Raw genomic sequence first — 15,085 nt, 5'->3', positions numbered from 1 at the left:
GCCAAGGACACTATGGGCAGACAGCCTGTCACTCAAAATGGCTAAAATGTAAATGGGTGAGTTATATAGACATTCACCACCTATGAAGTTGTCATGAAGGGGGAAGGTAGCTATAGAGTCTAAACTGTTTTTTGTACCAGGCTGTGAACATGTGTATTTCTGCTGTAACTGGGACATGATAACATGGGAGTCTATGGGGATTGATTGGCTTCTGGAGCCAGCCTCAAGTGGTTAAGGAACTGGAGTTTTTGGCACTTTGTTGGCTTCATTTTTCAGCCCTGGAGGTTGCCCAACAGCAGGTGTTGCAACTCTCAGTGTTGACGACTTTTGGTCTTGGTACAGAGAGTCTTTTTTTGAGTTTATTTTGTCTAAAACCAAGGATATGATCACTGAATTATGGAAGTCAGCACCCTACCAAACACTGACAGATACTGAGGGAAATGAAACTGACCTGGTGGAAAATCACAAGTATATTTGACGAGTTGAGCTTCCAACCAAATTCAAATGAAATTTCAAAAAAGGTCCAACAGTGTCTGTATTTCCTTAGAAAAATGAACTTTTTTACTGTGTGCGCACCAATGATGACTGTTTTCAAAAAGTTTCATTGAGTCTTTTCTGTCCCTCTAAACTGAAGCATAGTTTGCAAATCTGAATCTGGCCAATAAGAAAAGCTGTCGCCGGCTTGTCAAAGTGGCCGGCAAAGTTACTGTAGTGCGTCAGCTGCAGCTCTCTGACCTCTACTGTAGGCAGGTCCTAAGGAAGGCCCAGGCCATACTGAAGAGTCCTGAACACCCCCTGCAGAGGCAGTTTGACCTTCTACCTTCAGGCTGTAGATACGGGGTTACTGCTCAGAGGACAAATGAGACATAAAGGCTGTTTTGCTTGCACTTAGCAATTAGTAGCCTGAAGTTGCACATGATCTGGGCACCTAAGTACTTTATGTATTCAGCATTTGGCAGTTTCTTGCACTGTCTTTGTTTGGGGTGATCTCACATTTGTACAGTTTGTCCTTGTTGTTGATCTGGATTGTTGCATTATGGTATTGTTTTTGTTTTTTTAGTATGATGGATGTATTTTTTTATCTGTTTGCAACCAAATTTCCCCAGGAGGGATAACAAAGGTTTGACTTGACTTGTAGCTGTTGAGCTCAGTAAATGATTCCATGTGATTATTACACTTTATATTACATCTAGAGGCATGTTTTTCCTTCTTGCATTACTATCATATTTTTAATATACTCACACAGGTACTTGTTCTAACATTTGAATACAATGATAAGCATTATGTTGATTTTTAGCAGTACAGCCTGTCTGCCCCACGTCTATCAGAGAATAAAGTTGAAATTTTACTTTTGGACACTAGATGGCAGGAGCACTGCAGAACTAACTGTCTGCTGTTCGCACAACAGTTCAACTTCCCTTCTTGGCTAGATATAAACCTGTACATCTTATGTGAGAGACAACTGATTTAAAGAAAATGTGGCAAAATGAACTATGATTATGACCATCACTACATTATAACAAAGGCTAAGGGGTGCTCTATAATTTTTTTGTAAATATGGTGTGAAAGTTGTGTTTTGGGGGTTTTGTTTTTTTTCCCCAAAAAATGACAGCATTGGATTCACTTCCACAGTCCACTAAAAATACATGAGGATATTTTTAAAGTTGCTACTTTGCTTCTTCCAGCATTTGAAGAACTGCTGTTAGAGGGAATAGAAAGTCGAGAAGGGACTTTTTGCGATGACTCTTACTGTTTGTGGTCCAGAGGATAAAAGCGGGGGACAGGAGGGAGGAAAAGAAGACATGTGGATACATAGGAGTTGGTGAAAGAGAGTAAAATATAGTAGATGTACTATACAAAAAACAGGCTGTTTACTCTGACTAATCATGGCATGAGGTTAGCAGTCGTTGGGGCAACTGGCCAGCCATCCACCGAGGCCTCAGAGGCAAACAGGAAGTGGAGTGAGAACTGAGAACAGCAACTGAAACTGAAACAGCAGTTACTGCTCTGGTTAAACTGAGTGAGCTGTGTGTAAATGTGTGAAACATGGAGACATCTGCTCTGACACAAAGCTAAACCACACACACGAATAAAAGTATTTTCCACTCGGAACACAAACCCCTCAGTAGTCTTGTGCAGTCATTACATGTACAAACTCGCATACCTCAGCACCAAAGCTTTATTTCTCATCTCAAACCTGAGCTCTAACCCCATTTTTTCCCACTAAGGACAGGCAGCATGTCCTTTACATAGTAGAGAAAGTTATTTTGCTTAACAGCAATATATAAAAGTTCTCAGTCTCTCAGAAGCCATAAAACTGGACTCTGATCTTTATGAGTGCACAAGATAAACTGTCAGCAATCCTTTGTCATAAAGCATGTTGAACACCTCAGAATAAATACAAAAACAGTCTTTATTTAGATTTACATGTTGATTCACATGTAGTTTTCATAATGTACAGAGAATAAACAGTGGAGACATGTTGCGGTGAGAACATCTTTGCTGCACTGCGAGTAGTTGAGCAATTACCTTTGTTTTTCTTTGAGCTGAAAGGTAATAATGTCCTTTATGGTATGTGCTGAGACACACCTTGGTTTTAACTGAAGGGTGATTCAGTGGCTCTGTATCACGTAAAGCAAAAGCAGGTTGGATCATTATAGATGACTTTTCAACAACATTACACAACTCATCGACATCAACTTTCACTGCTGAGTCTTGGCTGCAGCGACATCCCTTTGATCAGATGTAAAGGCCTAATACGGATCATGCTGTTTATATGTCAAGCAACACTCATGGTAATTAGGCACATTTAAGTCTCACAAACAATTAACAGCATCTGATTTGGTCAATTACAGGGTTGTGCAACTCCCAGCTGAGAGAGAGGATGTGACCACTAAGATAAAATTGCTCAGGATAAAAAAGCCCACAAGGACAAATTCATGGTTTTAAAAAAGGCAGGTGTTTGTGAAAGCTGTAGACAAAGTGATTAGCATTGCATTGAGTATGATCTGTGTGTTGTAGCCTTACCATCAATTATGAAGTAGAACCACACAGAAACAGAAGCAACCTTTACGTATGTGATGCAAGTTAACAATAAAAAGGCACATGAAAAGAAACATTTGGTAAAGCAATGCGTATTCCACGTCTGCTATCAAGTAAGACCAAACCCCCTTGATTCAGTGAGTTTCTTAAATAAATTCACCATGATGGTAATGTGCATCCAGTGTAAGTCTCTCTAGTGGTTTGGTTCAAAAAAATCATGGCAGATTCCTGTCTGTCCTTTTTGCTTTCCTTCAGGAACTTGTCGAGCTGTTCCCACTGGAGTTCTGCGTAAGGCAGGCTGGGAATGAGGACTGTGCTTTAGCCTGCTAGTTGCTAACACAAGTAGCTTTCGGATAAACTCACCATATTTCATAACTGAGGACTCTCAGGGGACCTAATATGAATATTTCATATTCTGGTGACTTTTTTTGGATAAATTACATGTGGCTAAATAATTTTGAAGTCACTGACCTTGCTCTAATAATGCCTTGTCAAAAGGACATACACAAAATATCTTCCATTTGCTCCCAAAGTTCATCAAGTGCATATATTTCCATTTCAAGCTATAGTTGGTAACTTCTATAAACTTTGTCATATTTGCTGAAACTGTCACTGCATCCGCACAATAGTGCCTGAGACAGATCATTTCCTCCTCCTCATAGTACCACCAGAGGCACTTGCAAGAATCCACCGTACGTGAGTGAAAACAGCAAATGGAAACAAAACAGGAGGAGTATGTAGCGCAGATGTCAACCGCTGCTCATAAACCCCAGTTCAACTGTCAATCTAGGCAGCACTGATCAAACATGAATCAAGATTCTGCTACCACATTGTCTATTTCTCCCTCAAATGTTTTCAGAAACATATTTTAGTGTACTGTTTAGCTATGAAATGAGAACGTCTCTGACTGAGCCACCAAGTTAGAAACAGTCGAGCCAAACTGAAGCAGCAAACTTCTTATTTCACAGCTGAAGAGACTCTTCAGTTCCGATTGGTTGTTTTCGTTCAGCAGCAGTGGATTCTTGCAAATGCCATTAGAAGCACTATGAGGAAGAGGAGGAACATGATTTTCTTTAAAGACTGTCTCATGTACTACTGTGTGGATGGAGTGACAGTTTCAGCAAATACATCAGGATTAAGGCTGGTGGCTACTGTGCTCTAAGACAGGGAGAATGCAGAGGTGGACACAACGAGAAGACAGAGGGAAGACTTCTGTGTACTAAAGTCACCTAGGAAACAGGAAGTTTGGAGCTAAGAGACCAGACTGTAAAAACAAGTGTGACTTATAAACAACAGAGCTCAGCCTCTGCTGATGACACAGCCTTCTGGGATGTATCTCAAGCCCAGACTTCCCTATTACTTCTTATCATAGCAAGACATTCACTTTAAATGTGCAAAATTAACTGAACTGAAAGCTACCTGCATGAGTCACTAGCAGACTAAAGCACAGATAGTTTGAATCCAGCCACACGCTATCAAAAGGCACACATCTTCAATAAGGCTTTTTCTCTCACACAAACACACACACACACACACACACACACACACACACACACACATACACACTAGTGCTGTCCGTAAGGTGCTGAAGCAGCTTGCATACATATGAGCTATGTACATTATTAACACCAGGAGGAGGCAGAAGAGAACAGAAGACATGAATATATTGTTCACAGTCTGTCAGTCTGTCTGTCAGCCAGTCAGTTCTGTCTGTTCATCTGTCTTTACGTTGGCAGGTAGATTGTCCTGAGGTCTCCAGACAGACAGATACACACACGTCTGCTTGCCACTGCGTGGCCAATCAGGGCTTCATGATGATTGTCAGTCTTAATCTAGATATCGACATGCCTTTGATTCTTTTTGCAACTTGCTGCCGGTAAAGCTGGTTCGCCAACAGAGATGTAATTCCCCATGAAATGCTGCATTCATTGTTCTGTTATGAACACCTTTGTTCCATCATGTGTGCCAGTAAAACATTTCGTGCCATGTTTCACGCTTACACTTGAGCTTAGACTATTTTAAGATAGCAGGCACTGTCCTAATACTTAATGGTGAGGAGTCTTAACAGAATACTTAACACGCAAAAGGAGCATTTGTATATCAATTACTCACCCCGTGTTACCTTGATTGTGGAAGATAACTTTGTTTTTCTGGCATGCCTTCGCGTTGAACAGAGAATCCAAATAAGCACACACAGGAGTCCAAGCAAGCTGCTCAGCTACTCAAGATGTTTTAGCCAAAATGCCTGTGTTTGGGACGTACTGAGCAAATGATGGATAAATGAGACTTGGATTATACTGCACGAGTTGAGATAGTTTTGATATAGTTTTGCTGTTTAAAGCCGGCCCATTTAACTCCAGTTCATCAGGACTTTTCTCTGTTTTTGGATTCTTAGTCTGACGTGGAGGCGTGCCAGAAAAAGGAAGTTTTCTTCAGGGATTCAAGGTAACATGGGGTGAGTATCTGATATAAAAATGGGCATTTTGTGAGTGAAGTATTCCTTCAAAGAAAAAAAAAATCTTCCTGTGATCAACTATTAGGGACTATTAGTTGATTGTTTAGCTAAAGATCACAACAAAGTGGATGAATATGTGGATGTAGTTTCAAACCAGCAGTGAGGCAATACTAACTCAAAGATAATTCATTAAAACATGTATTTATCTACAGGTTGTGCAATTTAAAAAACATTCAGAAATTTTCACAACTAAAAGCAATTTTTTCATTAGGCATAATGTATGCTAAAGTGTTAGCACAATCTACAAGTGACACGTGGATGATTATGGTGTCTAAAAGACCAGGTGTCACCCAAAAGGGACAAGGACGACACGCAGGAGGTTCTGCCTATTCTACATGTCTGCATACATGTTTGTTGGTGTGTGCTGTCCACGTATCCATAAATTCTAAGCTGCACACAGATGGTCCGCAAACCCTCGCAGACATGGGAAGATGATGACATTTACATCACACAGACCCTCACATCCATACAAATGCAGCAATAATAAATTGGGCACATGTGCTGACCAATTAGTGGGCCTGTCAAGCCATGGAGAACTTAGTTAACACCAGTCAGCAGCAGTTTGAACTCATCGCCCGGACAGGAAGCTACAAAAAAATCAAAGGTTTTGAAGCTCGATCTCTTTTGGCTCCACACAGCCCTGATGGAGGAAACAAACTATCTCTGTCATTCCTATGCCCTGGAAGCAGTGATGATACTCCCTCATCTAGGGTAAGAGGTCAGGAGGAAGTCACATCCGAGGTTTTCATAATGACACTTGCACGCATCTCATGGGTGTGGCCGGTTGCGGCCGACGCGAGAGAGTTCTGGCTGTAGGCCGGCGTCCAGCCGTCAGTGTGGTAGCTGATGAGCGGGGATGGGTCTCGCGTGCTGGTGACCCTGAAGTTGGTCTTGCTTGTACTGACGAAGGTGGCCATGCCGGGAAGAGAACATGTGGGAACCCTGAGAACTGATGGTTTGTAGCCCCGCCTCCACACTGCACTGACACCCTGTCAGTTAAGACGATGAAAAAAGGAGAAGAGGTCCATAAGTGCATAAGTCACATACAGAGACACAAAAGCTGTGGCTAATATCTGACGTATGTTGTGGTAAAACACTACCACAAAAATGACCAGAGCTGAATCAGCATGTCTGTGATGCAGTCACAATATTTGTACAATATATGCTTCACATGCTGTTGCTCTGGCGACCATTAAAAAGTGTCAATGTTGCTGCATTTCTTATTGACTACTCTTATTTACAGCAAAAACTTTTCAAGAAAAGTTCCCATATGACAACATAGTAAAGAACACTGTACTGTTACCACTGATGAGAAGTACAGTGTGTGTGCATGTGTGTGTGTGTGTATGTGTGTGCACGTACAAGCGTGTGTTAGCTACAAAGGACAACCTCAGATCAAACAGTTAATGTTTGACAGCCTCAGTTCCTGACAAGGCCCTCCCCTTTCTTAGTCTCTCGCAACATTACAGGAAGGAACACACACACACACACACACACACACACACACACATACACTCTCACACACATACACTTTCACACACAAACACGCCCGGTTTCAGCTGTAAAGTTGAAACAGGTAGAAACCTGTTTATCTGCAGATGGGAGCAGTTAATTATTCATTCATCACTTTCTCCTCTTTGTATAATTGTGTATACTGGAAGACTCACCTCTTTGGTGTCCTCTGTGTCACTGTCTGTGTCGCTTCCTGTAGAAAAAAAGAAATAAAAAGACATAGATAAACTGTTTATACATTAGTATTCAGGTACATTTTGCAACAAGTCATCTTCTGCTCACATCAGGGAGGATGAGAAACAGGTAGACAAAGACATAAGGAGTGGTAAAACAAGGACAAGTTCAGTTAAACCAGTAAATCATATGGCTGGGCTCACGTCCAACAGTGCATTCTCCACTAGTATTCAAATTAAAATAGTTTAAACAAACACCTGCACACAATAACACAATTAAATGTAAGCATTTCTTAAAGCAAGCAAAGCAAAATACAAAAAAAGAAACAAAGAAAAGAAGGGATACATGACTGATTTTAAACCCTGACGCTTCAAGTCCTGGCAGCGATGGGGAAAGATAAAAAAGGAGAGACACAGAGACAAAGAACGAGAGGTGGAATGATTACATCTGTAAACTGACAGAGTCAACTCTGCCTGAATGACCGGTTGGGGAAGAGATGTGAGATAAACACATCACAGGGTGGCAATGAAACAATTACTGTAAGCTGAAAAATGGTGCATTATGTAATGACCTGTGAGCATCACAAAATAATAAGGTAATCCCCATGTTTAGTTTCCAGTGAGCTTGTATGGTTATGGATCTCTTTAACAGAGAAAGCAATCATTTCACATTATACTTGACACTTGCCTGTATTTAACTACAGCAAAAGCATTTCTGTTATTCCAACTAAAAGTTAAAAAAACAGCCCTAACAAGTCTAACTAAAAGACTGTTCACATTCATGATCATCTTTTCTATCGTTGGTTATTTCCAGCAGCTGATTTGCCCACACTGTTCTGCACTGAAGATAAGATCTGAGGACTGTGATACAGGAGACACAGACACTTAATGTGTATGATGTAATAGGGGATGATGTAATGGAAGTTATTAACAGTTCATGGGGTCACCGTCTGAAACACATTTGTGTTTTTTAGCTGGCTATTCAAAATCGACACAATTAATCCAAACTGAACAGCAGAAATCGATTTGGGTTTAACAGCCACATTAGGCTGTGTTTCATTACACACACACACACACACGTGCCATGAACTGTGCCCTAGAAAGTGTCTCCTCTGCATGTATAGTAACCACTGTGTGAGTGTGGTGAAAACTGTGGTTCAGAACAACGTGTACAGCGACTGCTTCTACAAGCCTGTTCACTAACCTATTTAAGCTCCTTCATATAACAATATGTGGTACAGTGTGATGTGTAAACGTGTGTTGTCTCACCGCAGCATGAAGACACAGGAGAGATTTGGAGCGGGTACGAGTGAGAGGAGCTGACGGTCTGCTCTTCGTTCTCAGTGGTCACTTCGATTGTCTGACAAACGAATGGCAGCTGCTCGCTGGTGATCACATGGCCATCTACGGAGCTGTGAATGGCTGTGGATGGATGGGCATAAATGTTATGACAGGCTGAAGACATATATTCACTCTACTGCTGTAAATGAATTATTGATAAAAATATCTCCAGTGTGTGGAAGGATTTAGTTACACATCTACCCGCTGTTGTTACAAGATAAAGAGTCATCTGCATCAGCTATTTGTACACTTCAAAATCCAAGAGTAGCGAGTCAATATTTACGAATTCACTGAGTTAAAAACAACCTGAGCACCGAGGTCTTCTCTCAGTGAGTTGCCAGAAAGCAGCCACGTGTGATCTCTACTAATTTTTTCTATTTAAAAAAAAAAAAAAAAGCACATGGATCAATTATGATATTTATTATCTAATGTCTTTTTACTGGCTCATTTTGTTGTCCTTTTTGCTTGTTTGTTAATGTGTTTCATTTTTTTGTGAAGCACTTTGAGCTACATCTCTTGTACAAAAAGTGCTGTTATTACTATTATCATTATTATTATTATCATTATTTCATACTGTGTGTGCTTAGATTTAACTCTTTCGCAATGTCAACACATCCAAACAGAAATATTTTCTAAAAATAGGCCCAAGTATGACCCAACATAACCATAAAATAAGAATAAAGCAGCCACTGGTGTTGTACCTGAGGCACTGTCCGTCACTGTGAGCTCTAGTGGCTCCTGCTTGACCCAATCGTGTTTGATCGATTCCTGTTTGGTGTAGTCGATAGGTCCAGCATGAGCGTCAGGAAGAGTCCTGTTTCGAGACGGAGAAGCTACCTGATGGTGAGAAGGGCAGAGTGGGAGAAGACTCAGAATGATGGAGGACTGATATATTCAATTGTGCATTTGTGTCCAAAAAGAATAATGACAGAAAAACATTTAATTTCATTCACACCAGTTATATGAACATCAGTACTCACACCCCCATTGAAACGTGAAACCCTCAGTGTAATGACTTCATAACATTTACACTGTGATGATGAGCAGCTGTGTTAAGACAGGAGGGGTGCAGTGACCCAGTGCACACACATTAGTCAGCTTTATGCTGATGGTTGAGGTATTAAGCTTTAAAAATACACTTGGAAGTGATGTTTATAAACAGCTAAGACCAAACCAGAATACTAACTGATGTCTGGAGCTCCAGGCATGTAAACACTGAAGTTACTGTGACCAAAATGTACTAAACTAACCAGCCAAATATCAAACACACACTCCTTAACACTTAATAACAAGTTGTTTATCAGACTGAACAGTCTCAGAGGGTGTAGCTGGGATTTATAACATCTCTACTGATTTAATTCTTTGTAACTTATTAAATTAAGTACTTTTAAAATGCTTAGTTGAAATTAATGTTTCCAGAGGAAATACAGTATAAAACTTATCTGGGTTTACTTAAGTGTATTTTGGACTATATCTAAAATGAATCCATTTCATTATCAATTTACAATTGAAGGCAGCAGCTACTGGTTTTACTGGTACACTGCTTGGAGAGTCAGGACCAAATGAGGGAGGAAGGCTTGGTTACTACTCCATTCTCTGGCAAATGTCTGTCATGTGGGAACCAGAGCCAGAGATGATTGTTCACGTCAGATATTCTGGTGATTTGCAGCTCAGGACTGAATATGTTTTGCTCTGCTTTGGCAGCTGCATTTCTCTGTAAACTAAAATATTTCTGTGATGTCACAAAACCAACCAAGAGGACAATCACTTATTTTCAGGTGTTATTATTTCCCAATTATGCTGCTATTCTTTAGCAGTGCTGCCACTTATGGAACTAGAATATAGAGACATAGAACGCCTTGCGGTTGTATGTCTCCACCAGCCAGTCAAGTTACAGTGTACGTCCATGTCTGTCCAGACTCATATGTAGCCATGACAACCGACAATGCTTCAAATACAGATGTTGCTGCAAAGACGCTACATTTTCTAAAACAAAGATTCTTCACACACATCTTCAAACCAGCAGCACAGAAGATCTAAACAGCACACTTTCAAGATTAGTGTCACTTCATCGTTTTATCCTATTAGATGTTTGTGTGGAATTTTGTCATAATTTGTGTATGAATTCTTGAGTTATGGCCAAAACCTGTTTTCTAAGGTTACAGTGACCTCTGAACACCAAGATCTACCCTGGTTTCATGTGTAAAAGGGCTTCGATTTGTTTATCTACCTCTTTATTTCCTTTGGCTCTTCCCTCCTTGTCTGTCTTCTTCTTTCCTGAACAGACATACAGACAGAGACACACACCTTTCAGACACTGATTTAAAAGCCACAATATGATGTCTGCCAAGTGTCTTAATACAGTGAATATGGAGTTATAAATAAGTCCTTTCAAGAGAAATGGATCAACTGTAGAGAAGTGTTGAGCCGAGGATCAGCAGCAGCACTCACCTTTCTTCAAGGTTCTCTCTGAGGAGGAGAGCATCCTATACATTCTGAAGGCGTTAGTTCCCTTTTTGATGCTTTTATCCTTCACCTCCTCGATGTCTGGCAAACTGTTCATTGCACAGCGGAAATTAGCCTTCCATGTCTTTGGATCTGGACGGTCTATGCCTGGCTGGTATTTACCTACACAGAAACAGACAATCACAGAAGTTTGACGAAGTGGTTAATTATTACTGTAGATGGCATACATCACAAAAGTGACCATCATTTTCCAGGTAAATCATTATTTAATTATGATTTCTTCATACATTACCCAGACAGCATTTGTCTGTATGTCCAAAAATGCTTCTTTGTTTGGTATGACACCCAAGAGCAGTGTCATAAATTCAGTAACTGACTAATGTCTCCCCTTCTGTTCCTGAGTTATGGTGTTGAAAAATGGCCAGAAAAGTGTTTTGGCAGAACATTATGATGTCACAGTGATATTAACCTTTGAACACTTGGATATAAAATGTCACCACTTTATCATTTTATCTTATTAGACATGGGTGGGAAATGTAGTCATGATTAGTGTATGGATTCTTGAGTTTTGGTCAAAAATGTGTTTTGTGAGGTTGCAGTGATCTTTGAATATGAAAATCGAATCATTCATTCTTGAGTCCAAGTGGACGTTTGTGCCAAATGCAAAGAAAGATGTTCTTGAGACACTGTTTTCACGAGAACGGGACAGAAGGACAACCCAGGAAACATTATGGTTCTGTCCTAAAAATAGTTATCTCAATAAATAACATACTTTATGTGGGTTTAGCTCGGTGAACCTGCTGGCTCTGAGAAATCTGAGGATTTTTTTCAGCTTATATTGGTAATCAAATTAAGTATTACTAGTGTTAATATCGCCAAAAAGCTACATCTGTACACTCCAGCTGACTGCCAAAAGCAGGTTGATTTCAGCTGCTTTCCTGAAGTGTAGAACTGAAAATACAGTCATGTTTCCCACTGACAATGTCTGCATTTCTGGCTATTTCATTTGTGGAATATTTTTCTGAACCTGAGGACACACCCCTGGCAAGAATCTAGCTGCTTTTTGATACATTTTCCTCTTAACTGATGCAGGAAAAAGTTGTGGGACTTTCTACTCTTACAGAATCACTGTGTGCTTCCTGACAAAGGTACCTGTCAGGAAGCTTTCCGTGGCCTGACGGTATGGGACGCTCCTGAAACTCAATCATTTTGATTTCTTCCTAAAAATATTACGCAATTCGAAAGCTTCTTTGATTTTAGAAAGAGAACTGGTGTGGTGTTTTGCGGGCATGAAAATGAAACTCACTGAAAAGGAGAACCACTGTGAGTGTGTGTGTGGGTAGATCTGTGTATTACCAGTGTGTACGGCCCATCTCATGAAGAGCGGAGCATCTTTCTCCAGGTCCCAGCCATGACGCGCTGCATGCATCCATGGGATCTGGAAGATTCTTTTTTCCTGGAGACATTTACATTTTATCAGGCCTTGAACTATAATATTATTGTGCGTGTGTGTGTATGTGTATCATTGTACACTTACTTCGTTGACCCATTTAAGTCCTGGTATCTGGCAGGAGTTGATCTGTTCCTCCAGCCATGGCCGCATCCTCATTCTTTCTACTGGCATTGTGTCTGTAAGCACATGCACACAAATTCAGACACAAACGCATAAGCATGTACGTATATTATACGTTGCAACATCTGAGTATGATGACTGATAACATTTAACTTTAACTATTCAAAGAATTTTCTATACTATAGTATAGAATGAAAATTTGATTTTAACAGCAAAAAGGGTTGTAGTTAGTACAGGCAACAGTACAAATATCAAAACATAATGGTATGTGGCCCCCTCTGCCAACCCATGTGAGAGGAAGCAACCACTTTAAGTTATTTCTCATGAATAATCATTCTGATCACAACAAAGCTGAGAGCTGAATCCATTTTATCTGTGGTTGTAAAGATAAGACAGTGAACTTGCACTATCACAACTGTAACTGCAGCCGTGTAGCTCACTCCTGCCCATAACCACATATTGACAATCTTGATCTGATTAAATTACATTTCAAATATAATATTTTAGAAGACAAGAACAGAGGGAGGACGACAGAAAGAACTAAGAAAGATAATGAATACAGCATGTTTATTTTAAAACACCAAGAGGGAACTTGACCCACCCCACCCCACCACGTTTGATTAAGAGCAGGGTTATGATCACTGCGGTCTGATGTGACCAAAGTCCGGTGGGCCTGATTAGACACTCCCCATGCACGGCACAGTGAGCCAACACACTGCCTCTTGATGTGTGAGCGAGCTCCGCAACAGGTCAGACACGGTGACATGGCACAGCATCAAGTACAAAATATTAAGCCTTTTTTAATGAGCCATGGGGTTGAAACTTCCAGCTGCATCCAGCTTACAGGACACACAGGTTGACTGCAGTACAGTGACATCAGCTCTATATTGCTATGGCCAACCACAGCTTAAAAGGGTGGTAGTATGTTGAGTTGGTAGATTGTATGGCTGTGTTTGTGAGAAATATTAGTCATAAATTTCAGGGTTAAGATGCAAAAAAAAAGTAAGAAAATCATGTGGGAAAGTCATTAACTCACTCACTCAGATCATTATACTATGTGGCAATGTTTCTTTTCCCCTGATTGCACAATGAGTCACATTTACTACCCTTTGTTTAAAAAAAAAAAAAAAAAAGCTACATAAATTGCACCAGTAGACAGGCTGTATGAATTATATTAAATAATATTTACAATTTCACCTTCAAAATCTACACCCTATATTTATTTAATAGTAAGTCACAAATGTCTAATGGTAAATTTCTGCATTACAAATGACACCATTTGTAAGTTTAAGTAAGGTTTTGAGGTCATGGCTTGCCCTGCTTACTGTCAACCACCCAAGTGCATATAATTCTTTCTCAAATGTCAACAACACACATCTTTAACTTGCAGAACAGGATATGTTACCTATAATGCAGCTGAAATAAGAAACTTCTTGCAATACTCTGATTTACTAACACATGCACGAAGCCTTGAATACAACATGAATACTGTCCACAAGTCAAATTTTTGCTCACATAAAATACAACTACAATACTTTAAAATACGACAAACTAACAAAACTAGACCCTGTGATACTAACATTACATTAACATATGCCACGTTACAGCCATATCACCTCTGATTTCTGGTAAATGTCACTAACAGGTTTATTTGAGGATTAAAGTTCGATTTAGCAAAGGGGGCTCAGCCAGCCAAGAGTTAACCGCGGTCTGTTTGTCTGCTGTCTGCCAGCCGTGTTGACCCAAAAACAACCAAGCCAAAAGTGAAAATAAATAGAGTACCTCGTCAACAAACGCGGAGAAAAACTACAGTACTACTTTCACTTACAGAGCGAGCTAGGGAGCCGTCATGTCGTCCACAGGGAAGCCTGTGTGCTGTGTGAGAGCGCAAGTCAACAGCGTTAATATGCGGAAATAAAATGTTACCTGTTCAGTTTGGACGGCCTGGAGCCTCACAGTCCTGCTGTCACACTGACACGCGCAGCACAAGTTGCACGCGTGAAGTTATTTGAGGGTTTTAAGTGAAAAAGGAAAGCGAGGCCGTCGTTTTTTTTCTGTTTCTGTGTCCAGACCGAAAGCAAAACAACGGCTGGTTCGGGAAGTGGGGGCTCGAGCTGGAAATCCCCCTCCTGCCTCTCGTGCTCTCGCTTTGGCTCGCGAGCGAGCGGCGTCGCGGAAGTCTGTTGGCCGCGTGCGCGCTCCCTTGAAAATAAAGCGAATGAAGAGGGCTCACTCTGCTCTTATTTCCTGATACCACAACAGCCAACACAAGCCAGATCTCATGCTTTGTTTATTTATTTATTCATTTAGCACATAATTACAAGCCAGCAATAATAATATATAGTGGAGGGACACATCCCCAAAAAATCAAATATGCTCCAAATGTCACTGATAAAAAGTATTAATAAATTATTTAAAAAATCCTATTCTATGACAGGCAGCCATGCAAATATTCATAATTAT

The 15,085-nt window shown here is 40.4% G+C and overlaps 1 protein-coding gene across 2 annotated transcripts; it reads right to left on the bottom strand.

Annotated features, from left to right (window-relative positions):
- Positions 1 to 5,183: 5,183 nt before the first annotated feature.
- On the bottom strand, positions 5,184 to 14,758 carry irf2b (interferon regulatory factor 2b). 2 transcript variants are annotated; one of them, XM_033633370.2, is made up of 9 exons: positions 14,549 to 14,758; positions 12,587 to 12,678; positions 12,406 to 12,505; positions 11,035 to 11,211; positions 10,814 to 10,860; positions 9,285 to 9,420; positions 8,512 to 8,664; positions 7,225 to 7,262; positions 5,184 to 6,546 (listed from the first exon to the last, which is right to left on the bottom strand). In XM_033633370.2, exons 2-9 carry the CDS (start codon positions 12,671 to 12,673, stop codon positions 6,277 to 6,279), a joined length of 1,008 nt encoding a protein of 335 aa, XP_033489261.1. In that variant the 5' UTR covers positions 12,674 to 12,678; positions 14,549 to 14,758; the 3' UTR covers positions 5,184 to 6,276. The 2 variants fall into 2 exon arrangements, with proteins under 2 accessions (XP_033489261.1, XP_033489262.1); XM_033633371.2 differs by having other exon boundaries at positions 14,451 to 14,569.
- Positions 14,759 to 15,085: the final 327 nt, after the last annotated feature.

Source organism: Epinephelus lanceolatus, chromosome 7 (assembly GCF_041903045.1).
Source record: "Epinephelus lanceolatus isolate andai-2023 chromosome 7, ASM4190304v1, whole genome shotgun sequence".
Classification (NCBI taxonomy): Eukaryota; Metazoa; Chordata; class Actinopteri; order Perciformes; family Serranidae; genus Epinephelus; species Epinephelus lanceolatus.
Note: the sequence above shows the minus strand (reverse complement) of the source record. Positions and strands in the feature narration are given on the sequence as shown.

What these genes read in the sequence shown, in the direction of transcription:
- irf2b (XM_033633370.2), bottom strand. Translation starts at nt 12,673, where the DNA reads ATGCCAGTAGAAAGAATGAGGATGCGGCCATGGCTGGAGGAACAGATC. An exon ending in AGAGAGAACCTTGAAGAAAG is followed by an intron (nt 10,861 to 11,034) that starts GTGAGTGCTGCT and finishes ATGTCTGTTCAG; the next exon opens with GAAAGAAGAAGACAGACAAG. An exon ending in GAGCCAAAGGAAATAAAGAG is followed by an intron (nt 9,421 to 10,813) that starts GTAGATAAACAA and finishes TCTCACCATCAG; the next exon opens with GTAGCTTCTCCGTCTCGAAA.